The sequence below is a fragment of the Drosophila montana genome, unplaced genomic scaffold (assembly GCF_035044405.1).
Source record: "Drosophila montana isolate Dmon_TW-CO22-7 unplaced genomic scaffold, ASM3504440v1 contig_402_1, whole genome shotgun sequence".
NCBI classification, from domain to species: domain Eukaryota; kingdom Metazoa; phylum Arthropoda; class Insecta; order Diptera; family Drosophilidae; genus Drosophila; species Drosophila montana.
Genome location: NW_026998739.1, coordinates 3,340,605 through 3,358,363, shown reverse-complemented (window position 1 = coordinate 3,358,363; position 17,759 = coordinate 3,340,605). Strand labels below are relative to the sequence as shown.

At 42.7% G+C, this 17,759-nt stretch overlaps 1 protein-coding gene across 3 annotated transcripts in view; it reads left to right on the top strand.

Moving 5' to 3' along the window:
* ab (abrupt) overlaps positions 1–17,551 on the top strand; it is a 35,015-nt gene extending 17,464 nt beyond the window's left edge. For 2 of the 3 annotated variants that reach the window (XM_064697826.1, XM_064697825.1), the window contains exons 6-7: positions 14,165–14,890; positions 14,958–17,551. In XM_064697826.1, coding sequence (XP_064553896.1) covers positions 14,165–14,890; positions 14,958–15,451 — 1,220 coding nt within the window. In that variant the 3' untranslated portion in view covers positions 15,452–17,551. Of the gene's footprint in view, positions 1–11,240; positions 13,821–14,164; positions 14,891–14,957 lie in introns of those variants that run through there. The other variant, XM_064697828.1, reaches the window with a different exon arrangement.
* Positions 17,552–17,759: the final 208 nt, after the last annotated feature.

Sequence of the window (17,759 nt, the reverse complement as noted above, 5' to 3'; positions counted from 1 at the left end):
TTAATGGATGAATTATTGCCGCACATGCGAAAGTAGTTGCTGTCCTCCCTCTGCCTCCTGCTCCTCCTAGCTCTAGCTCGAAACCTTCCGTTTCTGGACGAGCGACTTGAGAAGGTCTCGGGAGCTCGTTGCTGCCTTTTGCGTTTGGTTTATCCTTTTACGCACACACACACACGCACACACAAGCCCACACATGCACACATGGTTTGTTTGCATTTCATTTCCTTCAGATCTTCCCCACTCCCTCCCCACTCCTTAGCCTTTGTTGACAGCGCATTTTGCGGGGGTTTCGGTTTAGGGTCAGTTAATTAAGCCGCGTCATACGCTTCGGGCTCTTCACCGTGAAAGCTTGCCACCGCTGCACCCTCAACCCATTCCCATTAGCACAGCACATGCGGATACGCAGGAATTCGCCAAATATCCATAATAATTGAAGGATATTACATCAATAAACCGAACGGTCCACCTCCCTCATCGGACAGAACACTGCGAATATATATATTTCATATGTGCGTACTGACCACAGCGGTGGGCGGTGTATCTGAGGGCAACCTAGGGTGAGAGGGTATCAAACAGGATGAGTGCTGCATTTTAATATTTCTAAGTATCGACGCACACTCGCATATAATTCAGGCATTGACAGCGCGCCTAAACAGAAATCGTACTGTGTGGAGTTGGGTGGTGCGAGTGTGAGATTCAGTATGTGTGGGTGTCAGTCAGGCGAGTGCCAACAGCCGAAGCCATAAACTAAATTTATTGCAAATATTTCCTCAGCAATGAGCAATTTGTGCGATCGAATCCTGTGGACCTCAATTCAAATACATACATTTGTGTGTGCGAGCTTGTGTGTGCTTGTATATGTGAATCTAACGTGTCGATGATATATTTGCGGCAACGATTCATGAACTCTCTGAACCCGAACCCGTTTGACCGGCAATGGAAGCGAAACAGTGTGCCATATTTTTTACAAATATTTTTCTGTTTCTTAGAGAGGTCTACTTTGAATTTAGCTAGTTGAATTGTTAAATATTTGTCTCTGTATGATCCCTTTAGCTGAGATGGTCACAGAGTTGTATAAGCTCCTGCTGTAGATTATTAATCGCTCTTTTAAATAAGTCGCACAGTCTACTTATTGATTTATTGTTTCCTTATTTATTTGGCTGTGCGATTTATTTAGCTGGACGCTTGACACTCCCAGGCACAGAGATACGCACACACAATTTAAGCAGCAGTGTTTATACACACATACACACCTAAGCGATGGCTCTTCAGGGTACGAAAATATGTCGAAAAGAGTTTTTAGTTACGCTACCAGAAAATTATACGCACACACACACACACAACTGCAGGCATAAACACATACACATACACAGCCGAGCAGTTAAATAAAATTACTCATACGCTCGGTCGCCCACTTACACACACACATACAAAAACACACAGACTCATACAGTCAGGCGCACAGACACACAGAGTCAGACGTACACACACAAAGCGACAGGCCGACAAAATGGTTGGCCAACGACGTCTAAACTACAACAACAACACGAACAGCAGCAATAACAAACATGAATTTTAACAAAATACAATTTCAATACAATTCAAACTTTCTAACGAATACACACACACACACGCACATGCACACACACTTTCGGGCAGCTTCACAAATGCCAAAGAGAGACAGCTGTACAACATTTTACCCTCTCCCGTGCCGGGTGCCAACCGCAGTGGCAGCATCGCTATCGCAATGACTCTGCTGGCTGGCTCAAACCAAACCGAAACCCCAAACCGTGCGATGCCGACCCCGGCAAACCCTCCAAATGAATATGAAACTAAAACTTCCTCTACTCATTTCCTGCCCCAGCCCTGGCCCTGTTACCAATGCTTGGCATCGGCATCGCTGGCTGATAGTGGGCAAAAACTATCTCGCCCAAATGTCTCGCCGGTTTTCAGTTGCGTTCTAAATTCATACATTCATTACCATCGCATTTCATTCACACCCCATTCCAGCATTACTCTCAGTGTTGTCCTCCTTCGTCCCAGGCCGCTCCTCTTAAAGTTAAATACAATCGCTGGCCCGTAAACAAAGCGTCTGCCCACCCGCTCAGGAAAGACGAGCGAACAGATGAGCAAGTTGTACCAGAAGTTCTCTCTCTCTCTCTCTCTCTCTCTGCCCATAAAGTAATAAATTGTAGCATAAATAGTGCGGCGCAAGTGTTCGACGGACAGGACAGTCGACAGAAGGTCGGTCAGAAGAAGGTGGGATAGGCCCCCAAAGCTTTACTCCTTTTAACGCTAGCTGCCTTTAGCAGCCATACAGCAATTCATCTTTTGGTATTGCTGCTTTCGTTGCTCATTCGCTGGGTTTTGAGTGAAGTGCGCCCAGCTGGACTAGATCCATCTGGGACGCCTGTAGCTCACCTAAGAGCAGCTTGGCATTCGATTTCTCACCACCATGCGCAAGGGATCAGCTATGATGGCAACCTCAGTAGAACTATGCTTATTTGCTTTTGTCACGCCCGCAAACGTCCCGGCCAACAAAACTTGTGTGCCCCCGCCTCTCTCCCCACGCACACACACACACACACGCGAGCGTACGCACCGCCTGTAACAAATCCTTAGCACCCTTTCCCCATCTAAATTACCCCAACCCTATGCTAACCACATACGACCACATCGTTCATCATTGCCCGTGTGTGCGTCGACGGGAGGCTGTGGATGGTCGGTAGTCGCTGTATGAGGGTTGGAGGTGGGGGGGTAGCGCCCCAGTGTGGCGCTATTTGTTGGGTGTTGGTTAGGTCTAGCAATGCTCTGACTGTACTAATGAATTACGCAATCTAAAACTATGTACATTTAATTCAAATTCACAAAACTGTACGCCAAACTAACCGAAACGCACACACACACACGCACACAAAACATGGACGACCCAACAACAACAAGTTTTTGGGCAAACTTTTTTGCTGCCTGCGTCTACGTCAACGTCAACGTCGGCTTCGGCTTCGGCTTTGACGCTGATGCCGTATATTTTTGGAAATAATTCAAAGCGAATACATTTCGGGCGTACATGGTCCATCCATCCAACCCCATCAGCAGATGGCCGTACCGTATAGTTGCCGTACCGGCCTAAGCATCGCCCAACTTTGAACGTCCAACGCCCTTCGCTCCATTGCCATTCCATTAGCGACACCATTGGCGTCAACGTCAGCATCCATCGCACATGTCCTTGCAATTGTTCTTGCTGCGACCCATCCCCATCCCGGCGACCCTCTGGCCGGCCGTAAGGGGGTAGGGGCAAACACGAGAGCGAAAGCGTGCGCAAAAAGCAGTAACAACAACAACAACAACAATAACAGTTATATTCCCATATAATATTCGTACACACTTTGCAAACATGTTTGTCGATGATGTATTATACAAAATGCCCATAAAAAGGCCCGCATGAGCGAGACGGCGAAAAAGCAGGGACCAGAGGAAAGCAGTCAAAGCCCGGGATATGTGTGTATGTGTGTGTGCGAGAATGAGAGCATCCGATGGCGTAATCATCGTTTGTCTCTCTACACATTCGTATGTATATAAATATGTGTGTGTGTGTGTGTGTTTGTGTGTGTGTGAGCAACTAAATCGAAATGCCAAAATGCCCATTTCTATTCTGTGTTGGCCCCGCATAAGCGATACAGACATTTCGTTTTTTGGGGTAATACATCAAACTAGCCGCATCAATACCACACACATACACACAGACGCATAAGGGCTCGCCTCCCGGTATGTATGTGTGTGTGCGTGAGTATCTGTATGTGCCTAGCTGGGCTGCATGCGGCGTGTTAAAATAAAACCAACAACGACTACAAAAACAATAGCCAAGTTAATATATCCATAGGTCCCTCGGCGTTTGTGTGAGCGTGTATATGTGTCTGTGTGAGTGAGTGTATGGGCGAAGAGTAAAATACTTCATGCAGAACCAAGCCAAAAACCGACTATCGCACACAACACAGCACAAACTGAACTGAACAGTGTGGAAGAGCCAAAGAGCTGAAGAGTAGCAGACCCGGCAAGGACAACAAAAAGTTGTTGCCACCAAAAGTAAAGGAGATAATCTTGGCCAAAGACGAAGAACCAAATGCTTGCCAGTTACCAACATCTTTAGTCGCAGTCTGCGTATGTCTGCATGTGTCTGCATGTGAATGTCGGCGTGCGCGTGTGTGCTTGTGTGGATGCGGGGGTGAAGCTGATGACTGGAAGTTGCGCCGACAAACTGCCAACAAACCAAGGTCTGCCCAGACGGGACTCCGTTCTAATGACCACCAAGATAAAATGACATTTCGGGGCTGTCAGCTCTCATTGTTGCCCGACTCTGTTGTGTTGTATTGGATTTGTTTGTGTGCAGACTACACAGGACTCAAACTCAAACTCACGCGAGTGCACGAGTGTGCGTAAAGGAGAGAACTTTAAGTACACAGTGCCCAAGGAGTCGGGCCTCCGGCACGCCTAGCACAGCACAGTGGCACCGCTCAAGATAAAGCTCCTTTGGAAAAAGTTTATAATTTTTATAGGCAACCGAAAATGTTGTGGTTATTTTACCTTAAAAAAAGTTTACCTTGCCGTAAGGAGCTGTATTGCCTAAATATTTTCGTCCAAATTTCTTCTTTAAATAACACTTTTGTTGCATAAGTATTAGTAAATATATAGCCTTAAATAAAGCAGATTTCCCACTACAAATTAGTCTTAACTACGCTCACGATTATCTTAAGATCTAGCCAGAATATAAACTAATTTTGTACATTAATTCAAACAGTAAAACTTGAAGCCTTTTTGTATGAGTTTTGAGAGTAAATATTTTGGTTATTTTATCCCAGAAGATAATATTTTTGCCAATAATTGTATATGATTCCGATATTCTTGCAATTACATAATTTCAAACCAGTGTGCATCATACGAGAAAAAGTAAAAGGCTACATTTTGGCAATAAGACGCCCCATTTCAAGTTCTAAGGTCCAGGCTTAAGACCCAGACCCGAACACAAACCCAGCCTCAAACCCGTACCGAGACACAGCAACTGCGGCCCAAGTACGTGAAAATTGATAGATGAGTTATGGGCGAGGACGCACACGAGGGCGAGGATTCGCATGCATATGTGAATGTGCGATTTTCTTGTCTGTTTTATGTATGCGTGTATATGTATGTATGCGTGCTTGTGGGCATGCATGTGTGTGTGTGCATGTGTATGAGAGTATGTGTTTGTTGTCATTGTATGTAGTTCCTTTTTACAAGTGGCAATGAGTCCGAAGACGTTCAATGTCTGTCCGTCTGTCTATACCTCGCCCTTCCCCCACCGCCTGTATGTGTGTGTCTCTGTGTGTGTGTGTGTTTGTAAGGGGAAAGCAGGGCATTTTTCAACGGTTGCGACGCCAGCCGAGGGCATTAAAAGTTTTTGTATTTATTTTGCAGTCGGTTTACAATATTCCTTTGCACTCCCAACCCGTTGTCCTGTCCCAACCCGACCACGCTGCTCTCTCCTTTCCATATCCTCGTAGTTCTTGCCTTTTTCCTCACATACGTGTAACAGTTTTGTAATTGTATGCGTGCGTTTTGTTTGCGGACGTGGCCGTTGTGAATGTCTTGGACGTCGACGTTTTGTACATACACACGCTCACTCGCACGCACACACACACACTCACACACGCACACACACATACATTCTTAGAGCGCAATAGAAATAGGAATAGCAATTCGAGTACATGGCGAGGATGTGTGGGGTCTGAAAACTTTTATGTGTAATACATCAATTGCAAAAAGATAGCCAAATGCTGTTAAGTTTATATACTACACATACACATGGGCGCCTCTATGCCTTTCTCTGTCTGTCTCTCTCACTCTATCTCCGCATCTCTTTCTTTCTGGCTGTGTGTTTTGGGTGGTTGGGCGGTTCACTTGGGGCCAAGTTACTTACGCCAACGCAAAGGAGACGCTGGGCAACTTCTCGAGCTGCGCAAGTAAAAGATACATTTATTATGTGCGAAGAGCGATGAACACAAGCGATTTATCCTTTTTAACTTTTTCCTTTGGTCCTGGCTATAGCTGTCCACCCATTCTATGTTGTGGCTCCCGTTTGTTTGTCCATCTGTAGACACGAGTGTGCGTTCTGTTTGCTTGTGAGTGTGTGTGTGTTTCTTGTCTCTTTTGTTCTCTCGGCCCACATCTCTGCCGTGACTAATTTATTACCGCAAGAGGGCATCGTCTAAGCAGGGTTTAAACTAAGCAACTATGTGTGCGAGTATATGTGTGCAGCAGGCTAATTTCGCTTACTTGCGGCTTTCGAAAGTATGCCGAAATATTTGACGACCCTTTTGGCCCCGTAAACTATGCACTGTTTCTGTGTGCCCCTCGCATTCATATGCAATTTTTCAATCGTTTGCCATGGCTTATGACTGCTCGTCGACCCGTCTCAAACTTTTCTCATTTCAAAGTTGAAACAACAAACAGCATTATCGCCATTCGTCACCCGCAAAAAAAAGTTGCGCCAAATCGCCAAACGGCCAAAGCAAACACATCATATAAAGAATGCTGGGCAAGCCGAAGCAGTAATACTCTTTAAAAAAATATCACTAAACTATGTCGAATTTGGAAACTACTTCAATACATATTGAACACATTTAACGTTTGGAATACAGGTTTTTTTAATTGAACTTCCCAATAGTTTGGTCAAGTGTAACTTTCTTTATGCCCAAAAAAGTATGCTATATATTAACGATAAACCTAATTACGCTCACTGCAAGGGTATAATACCCATGCTTAACCAAAACTAATCCAGCAAGGCAGACGGCACGACACGTGTGTGTATGCGTGTATCTGTGTGTTGATATTCCTGTGTGCGTGTTGTGCTTGTGTTTCGGATATGCATTCATTGTCACTTCCAATTTTGGACACCATCCGACATACGCATAAGATGCTGCGCTCGGTCTTGAAGTTAGACCCGATGTCAGTTAATATATCACAGCTCGTGATGCTTCTGTCCGTTCCTGGGCTGTTGTCACACATGCTGAACGGCAATTTCGCTTTCAATTTCGAATGCTATCTATGAAAATGCGAGTCCACGGGCCACCACACACACACACACATACACATTGAAGAAAATAACGCAACACAAAAGAAAAACAAGCAAACTTGTTTGCAAAGTTTAAACAACATTTGGTTTTTTTTTTGTTTTGGCTTTGGTTGTACCGTCACCGTACGTGCCCAGCTATGTGAAGAAGCAAGTTCCAAACAGCGCCCCCGACCCTACAAACATACATATACTTGAATTTCCATTTCCAACCCTCGGCAACAAAACCTTCAGCATTCTTTTTGTGGCGTATGTGCCATAAGATAAACAAATACAGAGATGGATTGTGCCGGCGTGTGTCGCCTGACATCTGGACAGTGGACAGTGGGCCCAATCTCAAATGCGTATTCGATAAATCTTCAGTCGCTGCTGCGTCCCACACCACACCATCCCTCCCCTCCCCTGCCTTGCCCTTCACGATACTTGCTGCAGTGCTGTTAATTAACTCAATGCTCGCCATCTAATGAATACGGTCAACGATTTTTACGGCCTGTCCAGTTTAAGCGCTTATGAAAACGCCCTGAGAGCTTCAGCGGAGTGTAATCACTTTATCAATAATTCAATCACAACTGTGCCGGGTAGACGCTCGTAAAACTGCGTCGCCAATTTGTCAGGAACCTTAGCAATACTTGAGGCGCATGTATTACGTGTTTTATTGCAAATTTCCTGATAAACTTATACAAGCAAGAAAGGGCCCATAAAAATTAATAAAAGCGTTACCAGCCTGCTTTGGCCGAAGGATCGCTTTCTAGATGCTGACCTCTTTTTATAGTTTTATTATCTTTGAGACTTTCTGAAATTAAGCCGCGGTCCAGCGTCCATTTAAAAACTAAAAATCAACAAAATTGCTGAGCCCGCGCTCGTAAAAATTGCCCGAAAAGTAAGCCCCCGACCTGGGGGCTTTGGGGCCATCATAAAATGGTCAGAAGCATTTCAACTTATTAAGTAATAAATTCCAATAAGAAGAAAGGCAAACAAATTACTACAGCCAGAACTCCCAGCTTGCTGCAAACAAAAAAAAATTCATTATAATAATATTAATAATAAGCAGAGGTGATAACGATCGCAAGACATCGAAAAATGACTATTAAACACACCTACGGCACACTGACACACCCCCTTTGTACAACCCTTTCAGCTGGCCATGGGCAGAGTCGAAATGCCGCTGAAATGTTTACATATTGAGGCGCTTACCCATCCCTCTCGCTCTATAATATCAATGGGCCAGGCCCATTGACGCGGGTGATTTATATAGAAAAATTCATTATTTGCGCGCCCACGTCCATTTTCCAAATGCAAAATGGAGCAATAGTGCCGCGGGCTATTGCGGGAGGGCAGCGTGCAACGGGTTGCGGGGCTGAAAATAATGGCCAGCGCAAAAGGAAATGTTACCCGACTCGGGCTCTGTCTTTAATAAAACTAATTTCTATTGCCGCTAACAGCGGCGCGACATGCGAGTCAAAGTCTGAATCTGAATCTGAACCTGAATCGAAGCGACTTTAAATAGCCATTAAGCCTCGCACCAGGGGGTGCCACATGCAATTGTTCTAGATTTGTGTGTGGAATGTCTTACATAAATGTGCCCAGCGCCATTGCGAGACACCTTAAGCAAAGCGGCGACCGACTAGCGACTAGCGGAGCCCTCGCATGCGGATATAATTGATGAGTGCGGGCTACCAAGCCCAGGTCATTTAGGCCCAGATACAGGATACGAACACAACTATACAGACACTTAATACATATGCATATATTGTTTCAGTCTGACGTGATTAACTTGGCCAATTTGCACTGTTCTATTTTGTAGCAATTCGTCTATGTGGCTTGACGCATCTCTTACCAATATGACTCTTATCTATTGCCTAGCCACATGAAATGAAAAACTAAAAATAGCATGCATGTGCACAACTATTAGGAAAATTAAGTTTGCATTTTATATTTCATTAATTATGCACAGCGAAAGACGCACCTGGCAAAGCATTACGCACAGGCCAACGCACACTGCAACCTGTCCATAAATCCAACCAGATAAATATATTCTAAGAGAACCCAAGCACCTGTGCGGGCCAAGCATTAGTAGACAAATCTTTTAAGAGTCAACCTCACAGAAATTGCAGCAGAAGCAGCGGCTGATGGAGGGAGCGGGTTCAAAGTCTTACGCCTGATTTGACCTGAACCCAACCACGCCCCACCCCTCCGCCAATGAAATGGTCTCTTCTTTCGTTGTCATTTGCAGCCCAAAGGCATACACTCACACACAGACACACATGCACACTTAGATGCACTTGGGATGTCCTAAAATGCGACACATTCAAAATCTGCATGGCTGGTCAAAGGAGTTGGGCAAAACGAGCCACCTGTGTCCCAGCCCAGCTACACCTCTAGTGCTAGACTCATCTTTGGCTGCAGCCAATCGAGTGGCTCAGAAGAAAACTAGGATGTGGCAGCCCGAGTGGGCATTATGTACATATTATATATATATATAAATATACATTGGTAGCGAAGTGGGGTGGCAGGTATATAGCTGGTATTGCATATTGTATTTTCAATTTTATTCTATTCCATTTTATTATATTTTTCACTTGATATATTTATGTATGCAACAAAAATTTGTTTGCATTCTCCCTTGAGTTGTCACGCACAAAGGCACAAGTAAATTGTTTAATTTGATTTCATTTTGGAGCTCTTGCGTCATGGCCAGGCCAGCTAAATGGGTTTCCATGTGTGTATCTATATCTGACCACCCAGAGACACGCCCATGAGTGTGTTTGTGTGCAATGCAAATCTCTGGCCATCAAATGACTCAATATGCGCCCCGGGCTGCCACCGCCCTGCCAATTTTCTACACATTTAATTGCGTTTTATTTTTCAAATATTTATTATTATCGAATATTGAAACAATATCCAAATACGAATGCAGAAGCCCCACACCAAAGGTTATATGGTATGCTTGCACGTCATGTAAAGACTTATACCTATATGGAGATCAAACAATGATTCCATGGCACGCGATGTGCCGTGCCTTCAGAATTTCTGCACCACCCCCACTCCCACTTGTCTTTATCTTTATTCTACCAATGGCTTTCATCACGTATTCAAAATATATGGTTCTAATCCTTCGTAGTTTTTTGATTAATAACATACCTAAGGAACATAAAACAGTGTTAAGAATATTATTTGTAATCTCTCTCTCAGAGAAAATTCAAGAATTTTGTACTCAAATCAAGAAACGTCAAATCCTGGCACAGAAAAAGTATTCTATCTCGATTATACCCAAACATTTAACAGTATTTTATTATCCGGTAACTCAGATATTGCGAGTGTTCAAATTAAAATTGAAATGTTTGTGAGTTTCTCTGCCTTATCGAATATGTAGTATAATTTATTTATTTGCTTGTAATATTTTAAGAGCTCATTTATAATTTTATTTTAATTACTTTTACTTATTGTTTTTTAATTCGTGTAACTGAACCGTTTGCCAAATACATATATATATATTGCTTGCCTGCCTGTAATACAAATCTATATATACTTATGTGTAAAATATATATATACAAATAATAGACTCCCATCTGAATGTATACTTAATAAAATTATGAAGTTAAGACACCCGAATTGGCAATAACTGGACGATCAATGTGTGTGTACGGGTAGTAAAAGCAATTTTAACTGTTAGAACTGAATGTTTTCCCACCAAAATTGAGCACAAAAACCGAGAACAACCAAATTGGCACTCTCTGATAAATAGTAACTCATTGAAATCGAGATATCTGAACAAATTATGTAACAAATATGGTATTGCAAAAAAGAAAAAAGTAAAAAAATTGGATTCGAATTGGTAATGCAGTTAGGAGGATTATTCAGTTCTGCTGTTGTGGTTGTTGTTGCTGCTGCAATGCCTGAACGCTGTCAGTGGATGAAAATGTGGTCACACTTGGTCATAGCTACATCCAAGCACACCCAAATGCACACACGAACACACACACATACACGAACACTCAACTCATGCAATCTAAATTGGGCGAGACGTATAGAAATGTTGCATCTGCATCATACCGAAATGTTTTACTTTGCCAACTCATTTCTGATTTCCAATTGACTTCCTCTCCCCGCACCGCAACACAACTGTATTCAACTGCAGGTACATTCCTCAGCACGCAGCAGGCGAGCATCAAACAGGAGGCCATGGATGTTGCTGTTGAGGAGCAGCCGCACGAGGCACACGCAGCGGATCGCCAACCGTCCGCCTGTAAATTGGCCAAGTTGATGCAGCGACCGCAGCTGGCGCAGCTCTTTGAGCGTCGCAGCAACAACAACAATAATAACAATAATAATAACAATACCATTAGTCACAACAATAACAGTAACAATAATCGTAGCATGTTCAAGAAGAATCGCTCGACAAACTCATCGCCAACACCCTCGGCGCGTTCGTGGAACGACAGCGAGAATGAGCACGAGTACAACCAGGATGAGCGGTCCAGCTCAGCGTCGTCGGCCATTTCATTGACCATGAAGCGCTCCTGTCCGGCCAGTGAATCGACGCTCTACCAGACACTGCAACAGCATCAGCAGCAACATCAACTGCAACAGCAACAGCAAAGCGAACAATCGTCGCATCATCGCCCACGCCACGAAGCACAGGCACAGATTAATCAGCAGCAGCAACAGCAACAACATCAACAGCATCAACAAAAACAGCAATATCTGGATGAACTGCAGCAGTCCGTTTCCGTATCCCATCAGCAACAGCTGACCGCCAATCTGTTCATGGCGCGCACTATCGCGCTGAGCCGCTCTCGTGATTTTCCTGATATATTCCAAAACACCTCGGCAGCAGCGGTCGCCGCAGCAGCAGCGGCAGCAGCTACTGCAACCGCCTCCGCCACAGCCTCGGCCATAGCCAGCAGTAGTGGAGCCGGTGCCGGCAATGGCGCCAGTGTAGCTGCCGGCAGTAGCAGTAGCAGCAACGCCGGCAGCAACTACATGCTGCCCTGTCCGCTGTGCGAGACGCCGCTGGAGCAGCGCGTCTTCCGCCAGCATCTGGACAGGCACTATCCGCGCGACAGTCCCGTCTGTCCGGTGATCGAGTGCGGTCGGCGTTTCGCCCATCCCAATTCGGTGCGCAATCACATGCGTATTAAGCACACACTGCAGTGGGCCAAAATGAAGGCCATGCGCTCTTCGGGCGGCCCATTCGCAGGCGGTCCCGATTTTAAATTCAAAAGCGAAGCGGCCAACTAGTTAGTGTCGCCCTACGGTACGGAACGGTACCCCCATCCAATTCAATATGTCCGCAGATACTCGCATTAGTACCAAACAAAGCTTTCTAGATTGCTGCTTTCAGTCAATGGCGACAATAATTCTAAGCCCAAACTCGGGACACTCGCGCCTATCTTAGATAGCCAAAAAGCCTGTGCCAGGATCGTTACTTAAGCCTGAGCCACTGAACGGTTCCAAAACTAAAGCAAGAAATTTGAATATTATCCTATTGTTTCTCTAAAAACGGTTTCATTTTTTATTGCTAGTTGAAAGCGAAAATTGCAACTAAGCGCCATTTGAATATATTCTGGTTTTCAATTTTTAAATTAAAAAATTGTTTTCTATTCAAATCCGTTTTAATAGACTCGAGCTTAGAACAAAAAATAATCAAAATTTCAAGAGTTAAAGGAGCCGACTCCTAAATAAAAGTCATTTGAATTTCTTGGCATTGTAAGGGCTTCGACTGGGGCTAGTGATTGGAGGCTAAGGTCTTCCTTGTGATGACATTAACGATGCGAAGCTGGCATACAACAATTATTACGTTCCTATATTCAATATAGTATACTATATTTAATAGTACATATTCGTACTTCCACTACTGCGTATGTGCAACTTTATATGTTTAACATACAAAGCTAGAGATATGTACACTGTAAAGAGCCCAAATGATTATGATTATAATAATAATAATTCCATATGTAGGGTATACACACTACTATTAACATTTTGTCACCTATGAGGCGTAGCAGAGCTGCAAGTTAACTGTAATTTAGTGAGGTGTAGAATAATTCAACAATCCAATGATTGAGAAACTACACCCTAGAAGGCGCTTTACGGTACTAGTAACTCGTAACTCCAGTATTATACGTACATAGGAAAAGCAACTACACACAATTTATAGTATATAATATAAGCGTTTTAGCATAAACCGAATTGAAATGGAGATATTGTAGATAATGAGCTGAATACCAAGCAGAAACAATTATAAATAGTTATTATAATTAATTATAATGATACTACAAAATAGAATGTGCCTGCGTAATATATTTTTAGCCAAAAAAATAATAATAATAATAAACAAAACATAATGAAAAAAAAATTTTAAGTTGAAAATTTACACACTCACACACGTACATAGAGACAAGGGAGGAGTTGCAGTTTTATTAGAGAAAATTCAAAAAGAAAAGCTCAAAATTGTCGATTGAATTATAATTTCGCATAGTATGTGAAGAGCATTAAGCATAGATAGAGAGAAAGCTGGAGAAAACGAGAGAGCGAAAACATACGTAAAAAGGTTCCTATAATGTTAATCAAAAAGCAAAACCAAAAAAATCTAACAAAAATTAAAACTTGACTACACTGCGAGTTTTATTTGAATAAACAAATTAAACGATCAAAATCGTTGCGGTATAATTAATATTATTATCCATTTCGACACGGACAATTTTACAGTTGTATAGCCCATAATGAATATATATACATTTATTTATATATATATATATATATATATAGATATATGTATATATATATATACTCGTAATAACCTTAATATATAATTTATAAATATTTTAGTTGGCTAATTGTTTGAAATACGTAGCTCCTAATAATGTATCTTCAATTTATGTACGACTGGATGAGACAATTATGTTTTGGTTAATAATAAAGAGCAATCGATGAAAAGTTAAGCGAATGGATATATAATTCTCAAAGAGCTGCACAAATTCCTTTTGGGCTCTCCATTCCAATGACATTTTGAACTGTTTTGCTAATAATTTTTAATTACTTTTTCAATTTTTCCCACAGTTACGCGTCGTTCCCTGGAAATGCGTGTCCGTGCTACAGATCCGAGGCCATGCCCGAAATGTGGCAAAATCTACCGCTCGGCACACACGCTGCGTACCCACCTAGAGGACAAGCACACCGTCTGTCCCGGCTATCGTTGCGTGCTTTGTGGAACGGTGGCCAAGTCTCGAAACTCGCTACACTCGCACATGTCTCGCCAGCATCGCGGCATTTCCACCAAGGATCTGCCCGTGCTGCCTATGCCCAGCGCCTTCGACCCAGATCTCGCCTCGCGTCTGCTGGCCAAGGCCGGCGTTAAGATTTCACCCGCTGAGCTGCGTGCCCGCGCCTCACCCACTGGTGGAAGCGGCAGCAGTGGCGGTGCTGGCAACGGTGGCAATGGCTCACAAAAGCTAGACCTAAGCAATGCCAGCGGCGGACCGCTGGACGATGCTGAGGACTCCGACGATGACCCCGAAGATCTGACCACCGGCAGTGTACTCTATGGCAACAACGCCAATGATCTAAGCCGCTACCATGAAAGTTTACTAAGCAATTTTGGACATGCCAACACAACCATTTCACGCATGCGAAACGAGGCTGCCGCGGCAGCAGCTGCAGCGGCCGCCTTGGGCCAACAAAAAGACCTGAGCGCCGGAGCTGGCGGGGTTCAACTGCCCAACAACAGCAATGCTGGCCAGTCGTTGCTAGACACCTATCTGCAGTTCATCACGGAGAATACGTTCGGTAAAGCAGAGCAACATTGAGCCCCACTTATATTGTATACTGATCTCTTTCTTCTTCTCTGCTGCAGGCATGGGCATGTCGCAGGAGCACGCAGCTGCAGCCGCCCTGCATGCCGCTAAAATGGCACAGTTAAATGCAATGGGTCACAGCCTGGACAAATTGCCGGCGGGCCTGCTGCCTGCTCAGTTTGACCTGAGCAAGCTGGCGGGTGCTGGGGCAGCAGGCGGATTTGCTCAGAGCGGTGGTGGACTGTCCATTGAACCGATTCTGAGACGCGACCAGCAGCATCCGGCGAGCAGCCTCTCACCTGATGCAAACGGAGCGCTGGCACTCAGCTCGGTGGGTCACATGCACTCGAACTTGCTCGGTGCTGGCGGTGCAGCCGGTGGCGAACCGAATGATGTGGATGTGGATGCTGAGGCTGAGATTAGACGCGACGGCTCAGAGCCAATGGATTTGGGCCTGGGCCTGGAAAACAATCAGTCGGGCAGCAACAACGAGGCAGCCAATTCGGATGCCGATGAGAATTACTCAGAGGATGAGGGCGTGCACCACACATAAGCTAGAGGCAATTCACACTTAACTAGGGGGTCGTTTATAAGAGAGCAAAAGATATAACGATATAATACGATAATACGATATTCGCATGTCGTTTTTGAAAAGTCGTCGTCAACAGTTGTATACCCAGAAAATGGAACATTTGTAACGAGTAGCCTTATCCTCATGTATACCAGTTTACGTGTATAATACATGCATACTATAGTTATCTAGGACTAGAAACCAATCATGAAATAATATCATGTGCAGCGTTTAAAAATTTTAGTAGAATTTATGTTGTTTTTAAAAATCGAGAAAAAAAAACAAAAAAGAAAAGGCAAATACAACCTACATAACTACCTAAACCAATACTCGTATGTGAGTTGGAATAGGGCAGAAAGCATGAATACTTACATACATATAAATACATACTTATCCTATATAATATATACATCTATATACACATGTACCTGTTATGTGTATACATGAAGTTTAGGAATGCAAGAACCAAGATAGATTCAAATCATTGAAGAACTCAAACTCCAAAATACCTAAAGCTAAACTTAAACCTAGAACTAGGCATATAAATTAGAGTTAGCAATTTGAAATGAGTAACCAATTCTGTAAATAGTTTATTAAATCTAGTAAGAGATACGCACCCGCAATGTGGATAAAAAAAAAAAACAAAAAAAGCAAGCAACTAAGCATTTAAACGGACTACACAAATACTCCAATTGAATACTCTTTAAAGGGCTTTCTTGACACAAAAACAAATATCCATCTCAGTTTGAAATCTATATGTGTGTTATTGTGAACAACAAAGAAACAATTCAGATGTGCCATGTCACAGTTAGAGCTTACTGACCATTCAAGTCGCCAACATATATTGATAATGCTAACCATATCTCAGGAATACACGTGGATGACATTACGTGCTGCCGCAACAAAACAGCCGGAAAAAACCAAACTACCTCAGCAAAAGAATTGTGTAACCCATGTACTCACTACTCGTAATATCTTCCAGTAAAATATAACTATTTTCTGTATGGCCGTACTTGCTTATATATACATATATAACTTTCATAGCAGATAGATCTGCCTAGTTTAAGGTTCTCCATTGGATGGGTGCGAAAACTCAGCCAACTCGAATATGCATAGCCGTAAGTGAGTCGAAAGATTTCATAAATTCGCCAAGCAAAGTAAACTGATTATTATTTAACCACAGCTATGCGATATTGTCCAAGCAAGAGTAAAAAAAATACACCAAATTGATATGTATCTACATATACATAAATGCTTAGCTATAATTACAAGTAAATTTGTTTGTTTTGGGCAAAATATAATAGAATCAAATACCTCAACAAATCTTTGATCGCGCTACGTTTATAGAAGACAAACATAACAACCCCACTGCACGCCTAAATTAAAAGGTTTCTTTCCACGTGTTTAAAAATGTCGTAAATATGTCAATATGTCCGATTTTCTGCATGTACATTCAGTTTGAGTACTCCGCATTTATCTTAGGTTTATTGTTAGTTTCAAAATCTCTGAAAGAGTTGAAACCATGCCTTATTACAGCATAGATATGTGTTAATTTAGTAATTTTCTACCTCAGTTAATTTAAATGTAATTTACTTGCATATTATTTAAGCGCGAAATTTCGGGTATATATTGTCCTAATTTAATTGTGTTTATTGAACAAACCATCAGAGACAATTCATCACGAGTCATTTAACATTCATGAATATGGAAATGCGTAGAAATAAATGTTACTTATAAATAAAGAAATATTGTAAGTAATGAGAAGTATATGTTAAATTTGTTTATTATCTTCCTGTTTCGCAATGTGATGCCTATGTTTCATTTTAAAAACGTGTATTTACGTCAGTTGCTTTTATTTGGCTTCATTTAAACAGGCCGAGTGCAATTTTTGCATTTATATAATTCGGATAAGAATTTATGGCAACACACACATACACACACACACACACAATGCAGTTAAGTCGCTAGAATAATATGAGTTAGATAAATACAAGTTACATAAGCAATTTAAGTAGAGATCCATGTGCTTAGAAGGTTATTAATATTTATTAAATTACAATAAATCTGCGTTATAAAGAACAACCAATTGTGTTTAATTTTACAAAATGCATTACGATCTGTATTCAAAAATTATTCATTCAACGTAACGCACCGATCGAGCCAATCGGCTCGCCAGCCCTGTATTATCGATTTAATCTAGCCTCAGCTGTTCGATAACACAAGAATCTTTAAAAAGTTATCGATTGAACCAATGACGCCTGATAGATCGCTGATTGGCACAGTTAAAAGA